At 54.8% G+C, this 17,956-nt stretch overlaps 2 protein-coding genes across 3 annotated transcripts; one reads left to right on the forward strand and one right to left on the reverse strand.

The window, feature by feature from the left end:
* The first annotated feature begins 173 nt into the window (after window positions 1-173).
* Window positions 174-15,886, forward strand: RUVBL2 (RuvB like AAA ATPase 2). 2 transcript variants are annotated; one of them, XM_032325084.1, is made up of 15 exons: window positions 174-564; window positions 3,227-3,303; window positions 4,322-4,377; window positions 4,664-4,805; window positions 6,233-6,362; window positions 6,521-6,587; window positions 11,010-11,116; window positions 11,212-11,305; window positions 11,693-11,816; window positions 12,161-12,255; window positions 12,358-12,476; window positions 14,506-14,625; window positions 15,049-15,178; window positions 15,526-15,640; window positions 15,766-15,886. In XM_032325084.1, the coding sequence occupies exons 4-15, from the start codon at window positions 4,676-4,678 to the stop codon at window positions 15,789-15,791; spliced, it is 1,257 nt and encodes a 418-aa protein (XP_032180975.1). In that variant the 5' UTR covers window positions 174-564; window positions 3,227-3,303; window positions 4,322-4,377; window positions 4,664-4,675; the 3' UTR covers window positions 15,792-15,886. The 2 variants fall into 2 exon arrangements, with proteins under 2 accessions (XP_032180975.1, XP_032180974.1); XM_032325083.1 differs by having other exon boundaries at window positions 3,249-3,303.
* Window positions 15,887-16,426: 540 nt separating this feature from the next.
* LOC116579564 (lutropin subunit beta-like) lies at window positions 16,427-17,571 on the reverse strand. The gene is given in 4 exon segments (XM_032325088.1): window positions 16,427-16,531; window positions 16,533-16,742; window positions 16,983-17,150; window positions 17,479-17,571. Coding segments are annotated over 4 exon segments (483 nt in total). The 5' UTR covers window positions 17,494-17,571; the 3' UTR covers window positions 16,427-16,441.
* Window positions 17,572-17,956: the final 385 nt, after the last annotated feature.

Here is a 17,956-nt window from a genome sequence, read left to right on the forward strand (position 1 = left end):
GAGGAGGCGGGGCCCGCCCCCGGGCCAGAGCCATTGGCCCGCGTCTAGGGGAGGGGGCTGCCGCGTCTCCTCATTGGTGAACAAGGCAGGGTTTGCTCTGCCCCGCCACCTTAGCGGCCAATGAGAGCCTTGGGGGGCGTGGCTGCCCGCCGCGCTTGCCGACTGGCCCTCAACTCTGTCAATCCTAATCTTGAGGCCCCAGAGTTAGCAGGGAGAAAAGAGGGTGGAAGAGGGAGCAAAAGGAGCGTGGGGGACGTGTGGTGGCCCAAAGAAGTCTTAAGAATTTTGCAGTCAGCCTCAGCAAAGAGGCCTGGGTAAAGGGAGGGGCCCGGAGGCGTTGGGAACGACCCAGGAGTTCCGGGAAACCCTTTACCATCTCAGTCTGCAGAGGAGCGGGGCCTAAAAAGTGACGCCACACCCCCACAAGGAGAGTTTGCATATTTATGAGGAAACGTCGAGATCTTTGGAGGACCTAGCCATCTAGAAGGACCAGAACGCCTCGTTTCTAGCGCGTTTCCGTTTCCGCTAGGATATTGGCGGTTGGTGAGCATCATGGCAACCGTGGTAAGTGCCGGCGTGGGGATTGCTGAGGAGCGAACCCTCACTCCTGAGTCTGAGCGGGAACGGTGCTGGGGACCCGGGCCCCTGGGTCTGAGGGAGAAGGCCTAAGGTCCAGGATTCCCAGTTATGAGGGAGGAGAAGGTCTGGGGGCCAGGACTCCCGGGTCTGAGGGAGGAGGCGGCTGGGGGCCAGGACTCCCGGGTCTGGAAGAGGAGAGGGCATGGGAGCCAGCACACCCTTGTCTGAGGAAGGAGGTGGCTGGAGGTCTGGACTCCTGGGTCTGAGGGAGGAGGGGGCTGGGGGCCTGGGCTCCTGCATCTGAGGGAGGTGGAGTCTGGGGCCTGCATCCCTGGGTCTGAGGGAGGTGGAGGAGCTGTGGGCAGGACTTCTGAGTCTGAGGGAGAAGGCTGCTGGGCCTGGGCTCCTGTGTCTGAGGGAGGAGGAGGCTGGGGCCAGGACTCCCAGGTCTGGGGAAGGAGAGGATCTGGGAGCCAGCACTCTCTTGTCTGAGGAAGAAGGTGACTGGGGGTCTGGACTCCCGGGTCTGAGGGAGGAGGGGGCTGGGGACCTGAGCTCCTGCATCTGAGGGAGGAGGAGGCTGGGGGCCTGCATCCCTGGGTCTGAGGGAGGAGGAGGAGCTGGGGTCAGGACTCCTGGGTCTGAGGGAGGTGGAGGAGCTGTGGGCAGGACTTCTGAGTCTGAGGGAGAAGGCTGCTGGGGCCTGGGCTCCTGTGTCTGAGGTAGGAGGAGTCTGGGGGCCAGGACTCCTGGTCTGAGGAGGAGTAAGGGGGTGGTATCCTGGAATCCTGGATTCAAGTGTTATTCAAGGTCTCAGTGGTCCGATCGGACCCTATCATGTTATGGGAACTCCCAACTTCTAGTCCTCTGGGTGCAATCCGCAGATAGTTCTGCAAACTTTGCCCTAAAGTTTGATGAGGGTTGTAGTATCTTGGGCTTCAAGCCATTCAGGAGCCTTGGGTTGTTGATGGTATGAATGGCACCTGAGTACAGGAGGAGGCTCAGATGGGGACTTGTCCTGTGTGCTTAAGAGTGAGGAGTTGCGGGGCGCCTGGGTGGCTCAGTGGGTTAGGCCTCTGCCTTCTGCTCAGGTCATGATCCCAGAGTCCTGGGATCGAGCCCCACATCGGGCTCTCTGCTCAGCAGGGAGCCTGCTTCCTCCTCTCTCTGACTGCTTCTCTGCCTACTTGTGATCTCTCCCTCCCTCTCTGTCAAATAAATAAATAAAATCTTAAAAAAAAAAAAAAAAAAGAGTGAGGAGTTGCTTAACCTTGAGCCACAAGAGTGTTGAGGACCTGGAGGGTATCCGTGGGGAAGGGGACACAGCTGGGGGTGCAGAGGCTGGGGATCTTGTCATGGGATTGTTTGGGCCATTTTCATATTTCGGCACCTCATACTTGGGGCTGATGCTCAGTAGGTTATCACTTGAATTTTTTTTTTTTTTTTTATTTGACAGAGAGAGGGAGAGATGGAACACAAGCAGGGGGAGTGGGAGAGGGAGAAGCAGGCTTCCTGCAAAGCAAGGAGCCCGATGCGGGCTCGACCCCAGGACCCCAAGATCATGACCCGAGCCAAAGGCAGAGGCCTAACGACTGAGCCACCCAGGCGCCCCTCACTTGAATTTTTTTAAAAGATTTTATTTATTCACTTGCGAGAGAGCCAAAAAGGGCACAGTCAGGGGGCGAGGGAAAAGGAGAAGCAGACTCCCGGCTGAGCTGGAATCCTGAGACAGGGCTTGATCCCAGGACCTGGAGATCATGACCTGAGCCGAAGGCAGGTGCTTAACTATCTGAGTCACCCAGGTGCCCTTCCAGGGGCTCTTGAATTGTCCCGGGGGGCATTTACTCATCTCTCTCCCCTATAGAGAAGGAATGGTGACTGGGGGCTCTTTTCAGAGAGCTGGAGACACCAGAGGACCCAATACCTGCTTGTCAAGTCAGCTCAGACTTTAGTACATCATTCATCCAAACCCCAAGGGTTGAACCCCAAGTGAACAAGCAAGATGTGGGCTGTGCCCTTCATGGGACTCCCATCCGCTGGAGCCGAGAACATTGATTGGACAGTCTCCCTCTTAAATGTGAGATTACACAGGGAGACTGGGCTCCCAAGGGAGACCTCACATTCTGCCCAGACATCCGGAGACCCTGGAACAAGTTAGGCTGGGGCAGCGGTCGGGGAGGGCCTCCTTTCGTTCACTTCATCTAATTCAGTGGGGGAGCTGGGGAGAGCAGGCTGGACCCTGGGACTTGTGCGTGCAAAGGCCTGGTGACAGATTTGGGCAGCAAGGTACAAAGGGGCTGGGCGATCGACCCAGCTTGCTACTCCATTTGGTGTCTGTCCTTCTGGTTGTGGGAGTGGAGAAAACTTCTTCCTTCACCATAACATTCCAGGACACCACGTACTGTGCCAGGTCCTGGGGACAGAGCTGTGAATGAGACAGACACGGTCCTTATTGTTCTGGGACTTGGTGTACTGGGGTCAACCAACCAGCATTTGTTGGTGACAGACGAGAAGGGTGGGAGGAGTGACAGATGTTGGGGCTGTTGGCCTGCCCTACGTAGGGAAGAGGAATGAAAAGTACTGCCTCCTGGAAGCGGGCGGGAGGGACAGAGGAGGTAGTGAAAACTGGGATCATCTGACTCTTCAGACGTGTCTTCCTCTGCTCCCAGACGGCCACAACCAAGGTCCCAGAGATCCGAGATGTGACGAGGATTGAGCGTATCGGTGAGTGAGCATAGCCACCCCTGCATGCCCCCTGAGGCAGAGCCAGCCTGCCCAGTGACCCTGAGAGGGAAGTGGGCTGAGTGCCAGAGTGGACTCAGATGGCACAGGGGGACCGTGCTGGGAACCACTTCCGTTGCAAGAGGCTGATTGCTCTCGGCCTCAGTGTCCTTCTCCTCAGAATGGAGCAGAGGTAGTACCCCTCTTCAACGGATAGAGCCCTTAACGTGCAGGGGCCAACATTGTTTCAGCTCTTAGAGGGCCAGGTGCTGTTGGAGCAGAAGACCCAGTACCTTCTCCGCAGGGTGCTTACAATCTGGGGCTGGGGTCAGCAAATCTTTTCTTAAAGAGCCAGATATAACTCTCTTCTCTTTGGCAAATATTTCAGTTCTCCTGCTGCAGTGCAAAAGCAGCCACAGGCCCTGTGTAAGGGAACGGCCGTGGTGCTGTGCCAATAAAACTTTATTTACAAAAACAAGAAGCCTGGCCCACAGGCTCTAGTTTGTGCAGCCTTGGTCTAGTGTGAAACATTGAAATCCCACATCGGTGTCTCTCACTGGGCTGTGTGGTCTTGGCCAAGGGGCCTAACCTCTCTGGGCTCCTTCCTTAACTTCATGGTGGTGAGGGCCTGAGAAGGTTGTTGAACCCCAGAAGCACTCTGGGGTGGTAATAGCTGCGACTGTTTCTCAGGGTTATGTGGAATGAGATAAGAATCTGTAGGGCCACTTGGGCTATAAATGTAAAGTAATTGTGATCGTCAGCCGTTCCAGTTAGAGTCTGATCTGATGGTGCGGTAAGCCAGGTCTTGGTGATTCTGGCCCACTGTGCTGTAGCTTAAGGGCAGCTCTAGTTTATTAAGCCTTTACCCTGACCAGCCCTCCTCCCCGTGAGGTAGAGACTCAGACCCCCCTATCTGACCAAGGAGGGAACTAGGGCTCAGAGACAAAGCCCCTTTTCTCAGGCCACACATTATCCCGAGCTGACTGGTGACTGTGTCTTTTGGTTCTTTCCCCTCATGCAGGTGCACACTCGCACATCCGGGGGCTGGGGCTGGACGATGCCTTGGAGCCACGGCAGGTAGAGCTGAGGGCGGTGAGGTGGGGAGGCTGATCCCTGGAGGTCCCAGGCACAGGGGGTCTCCCTGTTAGGGTCTCCCAGACCTCTGGCCACCTATCTATAAAATGTAGCCACGTGTAGAGTTTTATTAATTTTTAAAAATTGGGGTGGAAAAGGTTTTTTCAGCTTTTTTCCCGAAGTCCTAGCCAACAGCATGCCCTTTTGTCTCCCTGGCCTGGAGGTGGTGGAAATGGGGTGGCAGCCTAGTGGGAAGTCACCTGGTGTGCTCTTGCCTTCCACCCCATAGGCTTCCCAGGGCATGGTGGGGCAGCTGGCAGCCCGGCGGGCGGCTGGCGTTGTGCTGGAGATGATCCGGGAAGGGAAGATCGCCGGGCGGGCAGTGCTCATCGCTGGCCAGCCGGGCACCGGGAAGACAGCCATTGCCATGGGTAAGAATGCTCTCGGGGCAGGAGCTCTTCGGGTCTCTGCCAGATAATCCTTACTGTATAAATCCGGCTTGGCTTCAGCCACATTTAACAGGCCACCCAAAATGGCAGGAACGTAAACACTCTGGCTCATTCTCTCACGTAGAAGAATCTGCCTTCCCACCTCAACATCCTCTGTACTTGCTTCCATGTCAGGGTCACCTCCTGTTCCAAGAGGGTTGCCTAAGCTCCAGCCTTCCCATCCATACTTCCACATAGGAGGAAGAAGAAAGAGATCTTGCAGTGATTATGTACCTCCCTCCCTTTAAAGGTAGCTCCCTTTAAGCAGCTGTCTTGCGACTCCCACACGGTTTTACTTAACATCTCATTGACCAGAACTTAATCATATCATCACATTTACTGCGACATGATGAGACATGAGCACATCTCTTGTTTTAATGTGGACCATTGCTTCCTTAGTAAAGTGGGGGTCCTGGGCCAGACACTGGGGACACTTAGATGAGGAAGGGCAAAGCCTTGACTTTAGGGAGTTTCTGGTCTTGGGGACACAGTTCCTTCCAGGCTGATGGATGCTGTAATGGACAGAGGCAAATCCTGACCCTAATGAGGGAGCAGGGAAGGACGCGGTGGCAGTTACCAGGAGAGCCTTCCCAGAGAAGTCAGGCCCTGAGCCAAGACTTGCAGAGTGTCTGGACAGTAAAGAACAGGATAGCCAGGCACAGAGTGTGGCATATCTCTGAAAAGGGGACCAGGAAGAGTCCCCACCTCCCACTGGTGAGAAGGGTTCAGTGACTTCCTGTCTTTGGGACTCAGCGTGGTGCTTGGAGTGACTGCAAGATCAGCCCCACTGGCCACCAGCCAACCCCAGGCCAGAGAGAAGACCTGTTCCCCGGCTTGTCCCCGGTCATGTGACGGGTTCATGGTTGGACACCAGTACCCACCTGTCGCCCCCAGGTTGCTTCTCTGCAGGGTGCCTCCCCTACTAGTGGTCCCTGTTCTACAGAGAGGCAAACAGGCTCAAAGCAGACAAGACTTCTCAGGATCACGTGGTACTAAGCGGTCGGGCCAGAATTCAACCTAGGCAGTCTGGCTCCAGAGCCATTACCCTTAACTGTTTCAGCCCTCTTTTGGCCTCTACTCCTGTGCATTGCCCGTGAGCCCGGAGGCTAAACAGCTCCTAGAGGTTGAGAGATGGGCTTGGCAAGAAGATCAGGTCATGAAGTTGGCCCTCTGGTCAGCATCGGGTTCAAACCATGCCTCCGTGTGCAGCCTGCCGTCCCTGGCTTTCTCCATGTCTCCCTGTCTGCCCCCGGCGCTGAGCCCGTCTCAGCTATGCTCCTTCCTGAGCAGGGAGAGAGCTGGATTGACACAGGGTAGGTGGTGCCTGCTGCTAGGCTGCACCCCCCCTACCCACACCACCTCTTCCTTAGGCATGGCACAGGCCCTGGGCCCTGACACCCCGTTCACAGCCATTGCGGGCAGTGAGATCTTCTCCCTGGAAATGAGCAAGACAGAGGCGCTGACGCAGGCCTTCCGGCGGTCTATTGGTGTTCGCATCAAGTAAGCACAGGACCCAGGGCTGGGGATGGAGCCAGCTCGCAGAGCCTCGGGATGACCCTGTCCTGTTCGACTTGTTCTGTGCCCAAGGGCTCGTGAGAGTTAGCCATTCCCAAGGGCCCAGGCATTGGGCTCTCTGCTCATACCTGTTCTCTGCCTAGGGAAGAGACAGAGATCATCGAAGGGGAGGTGGTGGAGATCCAGATTGATCGGCCAGCGACAGGGACGGTGAGTCTGCTATCAGCCTAGGCCACCTCCAGGGCTGGGGGGTGGGGCGACGGAATCCGTGGAATGTTTGATCTGCAGGTTGGAGCCCTCTCTGGGTGCCTACGGTTGGGGGTCAGTTTATCCCCTGGTGAGCAGCACCGTGAGCAGTTAATACCAAATAGTGTCATGACAGAGAAAGTCTGGAAGTTTCTCATAGTTAGTTTTTTTTTTTTTAAGTTTTATTTATTTAAGTAATCTCTACCCCCAACATGGGGCTCAAACTCACAACTCCGAGACCAAGAGTTGCATGCTCTTTTGACTGAACCAGCTGGGGGGCCTTCTCATAGTTAATCTTTTTTTTTTTTTTTTTTTTTTGTGCAAAATGGTGGTTTTCTCAAAGGATGGGGACAGGACCTGTGGGCAGAAGGAGCTGCTGCACTCTCTCATGACTGATTCTTTCTTTCTTTCTTTCTTTCTTTGACAGGCAGAGATTACAAGTAGGCTGAGAGGCAGGCAGAGAGAGAGAAGGAAGAAGCAGGCTCCCTGCTGAGCAGAGAGCCCGATGCGGGGCTCAATCCCAGGACCCTGGGATCATGAACTGAGCTGAAGGCAGAGGCTTTAACCCACTGAGCCACCCAGGCGCCCCTCTCATGACTGTTTCTTTTTCTTTTTTTTTTTTTTTTTAAAGATTTTATTTATTTATTTGAGAGAGAGACAGTGAGAGAGAGCATGAGCGAGGAGAAGGTCAGAGGGAGAAGCAGACTCCCCATGGAGCTGGGAGCCCGATGCGGGACTCGATCCCGGGACTCTGGGATCATGACCTGAGCCGAAGGCAGTCGTCCAACCAACTGAGCCACCCAGGCGTCCCGTCTCATGACTGTTTCTTAATGGTCAGGCTTAAGAACCTGTTCTTTGAGATTTTATGCAGCTTAGCACTTAAAAGCATTTCCTATCCAGGTTGTTGTGATTCCCTCCCTTTTTTTTTTTTTAAAGTTGAGAATGATAACGTTCTTGTTGTAAAATGAAACCCGTAAGGAAGCACATAAAGTAATCATGTGGTTAGTAAGTTATTATAAATCCCCTTAGGACCACCAGCAAGATAAAAAAAACTAGAACTTCAGGGCGCCTGGGTGGCTCAGTGGTTTAAGCCTCTGCCTTTGCCTTGGGTCATGATCTCGGGGTCTTGGGGGAGCCTGCTTCCCCCTCTCTCTCTACCTGCCTCTCTGTCTACTTGTGATCTCTCTATCAAATAAATAAATAACATCTTTAAAGAAAAAAAACCTAGAACCTTGCTGGCTCCCGACCCCTGGCAGCCATGGATCCACTTCTGGTCTCTGTGGATTTGCCGGTTTGGGGCCATTCTTACACACAGGGTCCTGTGGCAGGTGACTTGCCATGGCTGGCTTCTCTTCCTCTATCTGTAATTCTCTCGTACATGTTCAGTTGTAGTTGCTGGTAACACGGCAAATGATGGAAAGTTTAGGGGCGTCTGGGTGGCTCAGTGGGTTAAAGCCTCTGCCTTCGGCTCAGGTCAAGATCCCAGGGTCCTGGGATCGAGCCCTGCATCAGGCTCTCTGCTCAGCGGGGAGCCTGTTTCCTCCTCTCTCTCTGCCTGCTGCTCTGCCTACTTGTGATCTCTGTCTATCAGATAAATAAACAAAATCTTTAAAAAAACAAAAAAAGATGGAAAGTTTAGACATGCTGCAGGCCTCTTGACCTCACACCGAGTCACCTTCCGTTCCTGTGTCTTGTCCCGTGGACACTGTACTCTTCTTTCATTTGCTCGTCGTTCTCAGTGGAAATAGGTTTCAGAAGCACAATTCCATTGACTTGCAATTTCTTTCTTTTTTTTTTTTCTTTTTTTTTTAAAGATTTTATTTATTTATTTGACAGAGAGAGTCAAAGCAAGAGAGGGAACATAAGCAAGGGTAGTGGGAGAGGGAGAAGCAGGCTCCCTGCTGAGCAGGGAGCCCAATGTAGGACTAGATCCCAGGACCCTGGAATCATGACCTGAGCTGAAGGCAGATACCTAATGACTGAGACACCCAGGCACCCTGCAATTTCTTTTTTAAAAAAGATTTTATTCCTTTATTTTTATTTTTATTTTTTTTTAAGATTTTATTTATTTATCAGAGAGAGAGAGAGGGAGAGAGCGAGCACAGGCAGACAGAACGGCAGGCAGAGGCAGAGGGAGAAGCAGGCTCCCCGCTGAGCAAGGAGCCCGATGTGGGACTCGATCCCAGGACGCTGGGATCATGACCTGAGCCGAAGGCAGCTGCTTAACCAACTGAGCCACCCAGGCGTCCCTTATTCCTTTATTTGAGAGAGAGAATGAGCAAGGGGAGGGACAGAGGGAGAGGGAGAAGCAGACACTCCGTAGAGAAGGGAGCCCGACACCAGGCTTGATCCCAGGACCCTAGGATCATGACCTGAGGGGGAGGTAGATACCCAACTAACTGAGCCCCTCAGGTGCCCCTCAACTTGCATTTTTAACCCTTGTCTCTAACTCCTTAGTTAGTCTCATCCATTGGCAATTACCTTTTGAATTTTAAAGATTTTATTTATTTATTCGACAGAGATCACAAGGCAGAGAGGCAGGCAGAGAGAGGGGGAAGCAGGCTCTCCGCTGAGCAGAGAGCCCACGGTGGGGCTCCATCCCAGGACCCTGAGATCATGACCTGAGCTGAAGGCAGAGGCTCAACCCACTGAGCCATCCAGGTGCCCCTACCTTTTGAATTTTAAAAATGTGGTAGGAGAATATTTAAACATAGAGAAAGCCATCCCCAAGATAGTTCTTCTGATTAGTTTTTAATTTTTTTAATTTTTTATTTTTTTTAAAGATTTTATTTATTGTTTATTTGACAGAGGGAGACACAGTGAGAGGAAAAGCACAAGCAGGGGGAGTGGGAGAAAGAGAAGCAGGCTTCCTGCCGAACAGGGAGGCTGATGCAAGGCTCAATCCCAGGATCTGGGATCATCACCTGAGCCAAAGGCAAACAATTAACCAGCTGAGCCACCCATGCGCCCCTTGTTTTTATTTATTTTTTTAATTTTAAAGTAAACTCTACCCCCAACGTGGGGCTGGAACTCAACAGCCCTCAGATCAGGAGTCTCATGCTCCTCCGACTGAGTCAGTCAGGTGTCCACCCCCAAATGTTTTTATTTTATTTTTATTTATCTTTTGATTAGTAAGGATTTACGCCCAACCTGGAGCCCAGTGTGGGACTTGAACTCACAACCCTGAAATCAAGACCTGAGCTGAGATCAAAAGTCAGACACGTAACTGACTGAGCCACCCAGGTGCCCCACAAGATAGTTCTTTAAGTTAGATTTTTGTCACAGAAGACATTCATGGATGCACCCTCCCTTTAAAAATGTAAAACTGGAGGCGCCTGGCTGACTCAGGCAGTAGAGTGTGTGACTTGCTTTCTAAGGTCATGAGTTCGAGCTTCATGGTGGGTATAGAGATGCTTAAATAAATATTTTGGGGCTCCTGGGTGGCTCAGTGTGTTAAGCCTCTGCCTTTAGCTCGGGTCGTGATCTCAGGGTCCTGGGATCGAGCCCCACATTGAGTCCCACATCGGGCTCTCTGCTCAGCAGGGAGCCTGCTTCCCCCTCTCTCTCTGCCTGCCTCTCTGCCTACTTGTGATCTTTGTCTGTCAAATAAATAAATAAAATCTTAAAAAAATGTAAAGCCAAAACCATCTTTCTCTCCCTTCCAAATCTTGGCTCTTTCTTTCCGCCACCTGTCCTTATAGAAAGGACCGCTCCCTAGAAACAAGACCGACAGCTATGCACTGATTGTGCTTACCTTATGGGAGGGAGAGTGGCATTTTTGTTTTCTTAGCTGTGTTTAGCTTAGCTCTGGGTCATCTGGGTTTGTGAACGGTAAAAAAGTTACCTGGATAGAAAATGAAGAATGTGGGATTGTGATCCCCGCCCCTGCCATGTCATGGACTGCTAGTCCGTGTTGCTGTTCTTAAAAACTTAACCATTGGGGCACCTGGGTGGCTTAGTGGGTTAAAGCTCTGCCTTCAGCTCTGGTTCATGATCCCAGGGTCCTGGGATTGAGCCCCACATCGGGCTTTCTGCTCCGAGGCGAGCCTGCTTCCCTTCTTCTCTCTGCCTGCCTCTCTGCCTACTTGCGATCTCTGTTAAATAAATAATAAATTAAAACAAACAAACAAACAAAACTTAACCTTTTAGGCAAGTTGTTTGCTTGCTGTGGTTTTAGTAATCGGTTAGTTAAGAAGTTGACAGACAATAAGCTGTATATGTTGAAGGTTGACATACGTGTGTACCCATGAGGCCGTCACCATGGTCGTGACAGTGAATATGTCCATGAGCCCCTAAGGCATCCCTGTGTCATGCCCATTTCAAAGCCGTGTTGGGGAGATAGCGGGCCCACTCTGAACTGCTTGCCTGGCATGTCACCCCTCTCAGGGCTCTAAGGTAGGCAAGCTGACCCTCAAGACCACAGAGATGGAGACCATCTACGACCTGGGCACCAAGATGATTGAGTCCCTGACCAAAGACAAGGTCCAGGCCGGGTGAGTGGCAGGGGGCCACACTGGGTGGCCAGGGTGGGGGATCTTGGGCCCTTTTTTGTCCTCACTCCCGCCCTCCTTCCCCCACTCCCCCACAGGGATGTGATCACCATTGACAAGGCCACGGGCAAGATCTCCAAGCTGGGCCGCTCCTTCACACGCGCTCGTGACTATGACGCTATGGGCTCCCAGGTGGGCCAGGGCTCTGGTGGTCCCCTTGCTCCAGACACCAGGATGTTTGTGTCTTCACCAACACCTCCATGGCCCAGAGGGTCTGGGTCCTCCAGTCACCCCAGCCCTATGGCCGTGGCACTCTTGGTTTTTCCCTGTAACCTCTAGGGCAGCCAAGACCTTTTATCTTGGCTCTTGCTGGTGGTTTCCAAGGTCCTCTGGGAACTCCCCATCCTTCAGTGCTCTTGAATCCCCTAGTGGTGACTACTCTTGGACCTGGGTTTTCCAGATTCTCAGCTCCATTCCGAGGAGTCCGGAGTCCGAACTCCCCCTGCACAGGCCCCTCTGAGCCTCCTTTCATGCTCTTCTCTGCCGATGTCTCTCCCTCCCCTTCCCCGGACCCTATAGACCAAGTTCGTGCAGTGTCCAGACGGGGAGCTCCAGAAACGCAAGGAGGTGGTCCACACCGTGTCCCTGCATGAAATTGACGTCATCAACTCCCGCACCCAGGGCTTCCTGGCTCTCTTCTCAGGTGGGGCGCCTTAGACTGGCCCTGCTCTGTGCAACCCCCCTTCCCCACCCTCCAGCGTATCCCCCTGGTTTGTCCGTCCCACCCTGTTGCCATCTGTACCTCTCTTGGGTGGTCCAATGGGAGCTTGCGTGTCCTGCCCTCTCTTCTTCGCAGGTTCTCTGTCTCCGGTCCTCCTCCTCTCTGGGACGTTTAGAACTCCCACCCCTTCTGTCCCTTTGCCACTCCAGTTTTGGTCTGTCTTCCCTCTGTCCCTGGTGTCCCATCCTTCTCTGTCTTCATCCACCCTCCGGCTCTGGGTCCCTGTCTCCTCTCTGACCCTCCCCGCACTACCCCTGCCTCCCTAGGTGACACAGGGGAGATCAAGTCAGAAGTCCGAGAACAGATCAATGCCAAGGTAGCTGAGTGGCGTGAGGAGGGCAAGGCAGAGATCATCCCCGGGGTGAGTATCGGGGCCCGGCCAGGGCAGACGGCTTGCGGTGGTGGGAAATGGGAGGAGAAAGGCTTGGGTGGTGGATTTGACATACCCCCCAATGGCTCCCAGGTGCTGTTTATCGACGAGGTCCACATGCTGGACATTGAAAGCTTCTCCTTTCTTAATCGGGCCCTGGAGAGTGACATGGCACCAGTCCTCATCATGGCCACCAACCGCGGCATCACCCGGTGAGCCAGCTGCTGGCCCCCTCAAAGGCCTCTGGGAGAAGGGGGTGCTCCAGGCAGTGGGTATAGGCCCAGGGTAAGCAGAGTACGTTTGTTGAGCTTGGAACGAGGCCCCACAAGTACCAGGTCCCAGATGGAAAGATGTGCTTCCCTCAGACAAGGGAGGCAGGTACTCTGCTCTGCTTCACAAGGAAGCTGAGGGACCACGTTCTTTCTGTCTTTGTTCCTGTAGCCCTTGAGGCTGCAGTTCTCAAACAGTGTGCCGAGGCATCCCAGGGTGCTACAGAACACACACACAGAGGGCTGTGGGATGGTTTAAGTCTCTGAGGGGTGCATAGAGGTGTGTGTTGGAAACTGCGTAAATCACTATGCTTAGCTCACTTTGCCCTAACCACCTTACAGAACAGAGCTGGATATTACTTTTGGCCTGGGAAACCTTCCTGAGCCATGAATACCCCAGGTTCTGGAAAAGCTTGAGAACCTCTGCCCTAGGGTGTTGCCTGCACCGCTCACTCTGTCGTCCCAGCTGGCCGCCTTCTCTGCCTCATCTGTATTGGCGGACAGGGAGGTGGAAGCCGGGGGTAAACGGCCCCCAGGAAGCTGGGGCCCCGTCATCGCTGCTGGGGACAAATGGGCAGATTGTCCCTGGCTTGTGTCCCTGGTGAACTGCTTGGACCCTAAAGCTGGGGAGGAAGGGAGTGCCTGGGTGGCTCAGTGGGTTAAGCCTCTGCCTTCAGCTCAGGTCATGATTTCGGGGTCCTGGGATCGAGCCCCGTGTCGGGCTTTCTGCTCGGCAGGGAGCCTGCTTCCCCCTCTCTCTCTGCCTGCCTCTCTCTGTCTGTCTATTAGATAGATAAGATCTTTAAAAAAAAAAAAAAAAAAAGCTCGGGAGGTGGATATTGTCTCAGCCCCACATTACAGGTGAGGACAGCAAGGCCCTGTGACGGATCCTGAGGTCACAGGGAGAAGGGGTCAGGGCCAGAGCCAATCTCTGAACAGGGATGGGAGGAGACTGGCCAAGAGCAGGATGCCAACCCAAGTCCCTCATTATCTGCACATTGTGTATTTGGGAGTCCGCATCCTCTCACTAACATTGATTTGTTCCCCACCCCCCACACCAGTACCTGTGACACTCCAGTGCCCTGGGGCAGATGTGCGTAGAGAGGCCACACATTTGAGTCGCCCTCTAGGAATGCTCCAAACCAAGCTCCAACAGGGTGCCACCCTGCCCGCCTTCTGGTTTCGGCTCACGTGCCCCAAAAGCATGTCCTTTTCCTGATTGGCTCAGCGCCGCATTTGCTGCATTTTATGCTTTTTATTGGGGATTTCATGTCTAAAGGGGCCTGTCCCTTCCCAGTGTCCCCAACCACAAGGCTGGAGTGGATGCCTCTCGTAGAGAGAGTGTGTGTGTGTGTTGGGTGAGCTCCATTCGGGCCTGATGGAAAGTGTTAGCCGTGAGTTCAAGGGCAGTGGGGCGATGACATATGTTACAAAAGATGTCTTTAAACAGAAGCACACAGAACCAGGTTATATGTCAGTCGGTTGACAGCAATATTGTGACCAGAGGTTCACAAGAACCTAACCACGTGCGTCCCCAAGAAGCAGCGGTGTGACACTTGCCACTGAGCATTCGCCCCATTTTACAGAATGTAGCTCCCGTGAGTAATGGGAACCCACAGTGTCTCCTGGGCCCTATGCTGGGCCTGGTGCAGCAGGGAGTAGGACTGGCCATCTCTTCCCTGTGGAGCTCTACCTCACGCAGAGGAGTGGGACCTTGACTCAGTAATCCCGGATAAAGATACCTAGCTAAAATCAGCCCATCCCTGAGGAGGGGGGGACGCAGCTGGGGGCCAGCTGCACTGTCAGTGGCGACAGCAGCCAGGAGCTGAAGGTTAAGTGGTATTTGCCCAGTGAGTGGGCTGTAGTGGCGTTGGGGAAGTGGGGGGGGGGGGGCAGTATTCCAAGGAGAGGAAATGGAGAGCCGGGTCCTAGGAGCGTAGCCCTGACAACCTTCCCTTCCACTCCTCCCCAGGATCCGGGGTACCAGCTACCAGAGCCCCCACGGCATCCCCATCGACCTACTGGACCGACTGCTCATCGTCTCCACCTCTCCCTACAGTGAGAAGGACACGAAGCAGATCCTCCGCATCCGGTATGGGCCAGGCCACCTGCTGTCCCTGGTTGGGGCCAGGCTATAAGCTTGAACAGCATGGCAGCACCCATCATGCTTGGCAAGTGGGGGCAGGGAGGTTTGAGGGGGAAGGTCCCTGGGCCTGCAGGAGGTAGGGCAGGGCTGGGCTGGGCATCCAAGCAGTGGCCTCCGATCTGAGGGTAGGGAAGGAGTGGAAGGGCGGGGCTTGATTGGGGGGTCGAGGGGGGAATCCCAGGCTGCAGGCCCAGCCATGCCTCTGAGGCTCTTCTTGCTACACGTTCTGTGGTTCTGAGGAGATCAACTCTGCACATCCCCCAGGATGTCCCACAGCGCCCGAGGGGGATGGGCTGGCCAGGGGGCGAGCATTCGCTGCAGTTGGAACCCGGGCCCTGGCTCACCACCCCCACCACCACCTGCCCACAGGTGTGAGGAGGAAGACGTAGAAATGAGTGAGGACGCCTACACGGTGCTGACGCGCATCGGGCTAGAGACCTCGCTGCGCTACGCCATCCAGCTCATCACTGCGGCCAGTCTCGTGTGCCGGAAGCGCAAGGTCAGGCCAACAGTAAGCCCCCTGGGGCAGGCCCGAGGGCGTGGGAGGCCCCGCTTGCCTCTCCAAGGGCCTGGTGTGCGTTTTTTGGATTTAGTTCTGAACCAGGGTTTTTCAAAGGCTGGAAACATGGGTCTGTGGAGTTCATACCTGTATCTCCCGGCCTGACAGAGCAGGTGCTCGCGGATGTCTGGGAGCTCCAAGTTAACACCATCAAGTCCATCTTCCAGATGAAGCCACCCAGGAAGGGAGGGTTTGGGCCCACAGCCGGGCAGGATTTGAACCCAGACCCCAGAGTTTTCACCCTGACCTGCCAGGGGCCCCACTGAGGTGTGGCCGTCCCCCGGCAGGGCACGGAAGTGCAAGTAGATGACATCAAACGAGTCTACTCGCTCTTTCTGGACGAGTCGCGTTCCACACAGTACATGAAGGAATACCAGGACGCCTTTCTCTTCAACGAGCTTAGTGAGTGTCCCCTGCTATGCCTGTCCCCAGGGTCACCCGCCAGAGGGCAGGCGGGTATCTGATCTGGAGACCTCAGTCCCTGCTCCCAGCCCACACTGACCACCTGGCCTTCCTTCTCCCCACAGAAGGCGAAACCATGGACACCTCCTGAGCTGATGTCACCCTCGCCCTTTCCGCCCCAGCCCACCCTGTTTTCTACTAGAGTTCTGACACTGTTACTTTGTATAAAATGGATCTGAAACTGGACCTATTCCCCCATCTCTTCTTTTTTTTTTTTTTTTTTTTTTTTTTTTTTTTTTTTTTTTAGAGAGCTCATGGGGCAGGGGGTGGCAGTGGGGCAGAAGATGAATGAAAGAGAGATTTAAGATTTTAAGATTTTTTTAATTTATTTGACTGAGACATAGTGAGAGAGGGAACACAAGCAGGGGCAGGGGGAGTGAGAGAGGGAGAAGCAGGCCTCCCACCAAGCAGGGAGCCCAATGCAGGGCTCGATCCCGGGACCCTGGGATCATGACCTGAGTTGAAGGCAGACGCTTAACCCACTGAGCCACCCAGGCGCCCCCGAGAGAGAGACTCTTAAGCAGACTCCAGGATACCCAGTGTGGAGTCCATTGTGGGGCTCCTTCCCATGACCTTGAGATCATGACCTGAGCTGAAATCAAGAATCAGACGCTCAACCAACAGCCACCCAGCTGCCCTGAAACTGAACGCATTCTGAGTGTGTGTGTGTGTGTGTTTACACACGTACATGCACCCTGAGTCTGACAAAAGACAACCTGAGTGCAGTTTGAGAAGCCTTTATTAGGAGGGGAGGAAAGAAGCATCTGCTGGCTTCAGGAGTTGGGGTAGGGGGGGATTCTTAGAGGAACAGGAGGCCTGGGAGCGAGGGGCGGTCACAGGCCAAGGGCTGGGCTCTGGGACCCCCACAGTCGGAGCTGCTGAGGCGGCAGGGCCCGCAGCGACAGCTGAGGGCCACGGGGAAGGAGACCGTGGGGTCCACCCCAGGCGGGCATCCGGGGAGCTGGATGGAGGCAAAGCGCAGCTCGTGGTAGGTGCACACTGGCTGGGGCATAGGTGGCAGGATGGCTGGCAGCACTCGAACCTGTAGGCCGGGGTAGGGGGTGGGGGCATGGTCCACCTGTGGTCAGACTCTCCCCTGAGCTCCCCTGCTGCCCCCCACAGGTCTCAGACTCCGGTGTCCAGCAGACCCCCTGTGCTGTCACTCCCACGTGCCCAGCTTGCCCTCCCAATTCCCCAGCCCCTGCCCAGGGGGCAGGCCACCTTTCCATCCCCAATCCAGCAGGGCTGGCCCTGGGCACTCCCCCCACCCCTTGCTGCTCACCATGCTGGGGCAGTAGCCGGCACAGATGCTGGTGGTGAAGGTGATGCAGACCGGGCAGGCCTCGTTCTCAGCAGCCAGGGTGGCATTGATGGGCCGGCAGAGAGGCCGTAGTGGCCCCCTGGATGCCCACACCCCACCCACATTCAGCAGCAGCCACAGCAGCAGCCCCTGGGACAAGGCCAGTGTCTCAGGGCCTGCTGGACCCCTCTACCCTGAGCCCTTACCTTCCCATCCCCTACCTGGCATCTTCTATTCGGGACCCAACCCTCCCACTGTGATCCCCTGTTCCATACTTGGGAACACCAGATACTCCCCAACTTTTCATATTCCCCCCCTTCAGGCCGTGGTGCACCTGCTTCCCTCCTGGTGGGAAGCCTGTTGGCCATCCACACCCTTCTAGAAGGAAGCCTCCTTCATCAGGTCACAGAACTCTCCCTCTTTGTGCCAGCTATGGCCAGTTGGACCTGCAAGGTGCCCAGGGGCCCTGCAGTCTTACCTGGAGCGTCTCCATTCTCAGTGCCTTCCCTGTGAGGTTTACCTGGTCTTATACTTGGAGGCTGTGGAGGCGGCAAGGCCACTGGGGGTGGCGGCATGATGGGGTAACCTGGACACTAATCTTTCCGGGGGCGAGAAGCAGAAAAGGTCAGGGAGGTGTGCAGGAGTGGTTCCTTGGAGTGCCCCTTCCCCCTGCTCCCTGAGTGGCTCCCACACCAAGAAGAAGCGGGACACGCCCACAGGGAAGCTGACTTCACGGCCTCAGTCCTCCGGGGCTGGCAAAGTCCTGTACGGGTCCTAGGTAATAGGCCAGAGGGAGCCCTTGGCCTTGCCGCTGGCGGTGTAGCCTGGCCTGTGCCCATTATGGTGGGCACCAAGGAAGGCTGAAGGTCAGCCCCTTGCAAGGGCCCTCAACTGGCTGAGACGTCAGCCCCCCTCCACCTGCCATAGACTGAAAGCCATTCCTGTACCACCGTCTA

Source organism: Mustela erminea, chromosome 19 (genome assembly GCF_009829155.1).
Source record: "Mustela erminea isolate mMusErm1 chromosome 19, mMusErm1.Pri, whole genome shotgun sequence".
Classification (NCBI taxonomy): domain Eukaryota; kingdom Metazoa; phylum Chordata; class Mammalia; order Carnivora; family Mustelidae; genus Mustela; species Mustela erminea.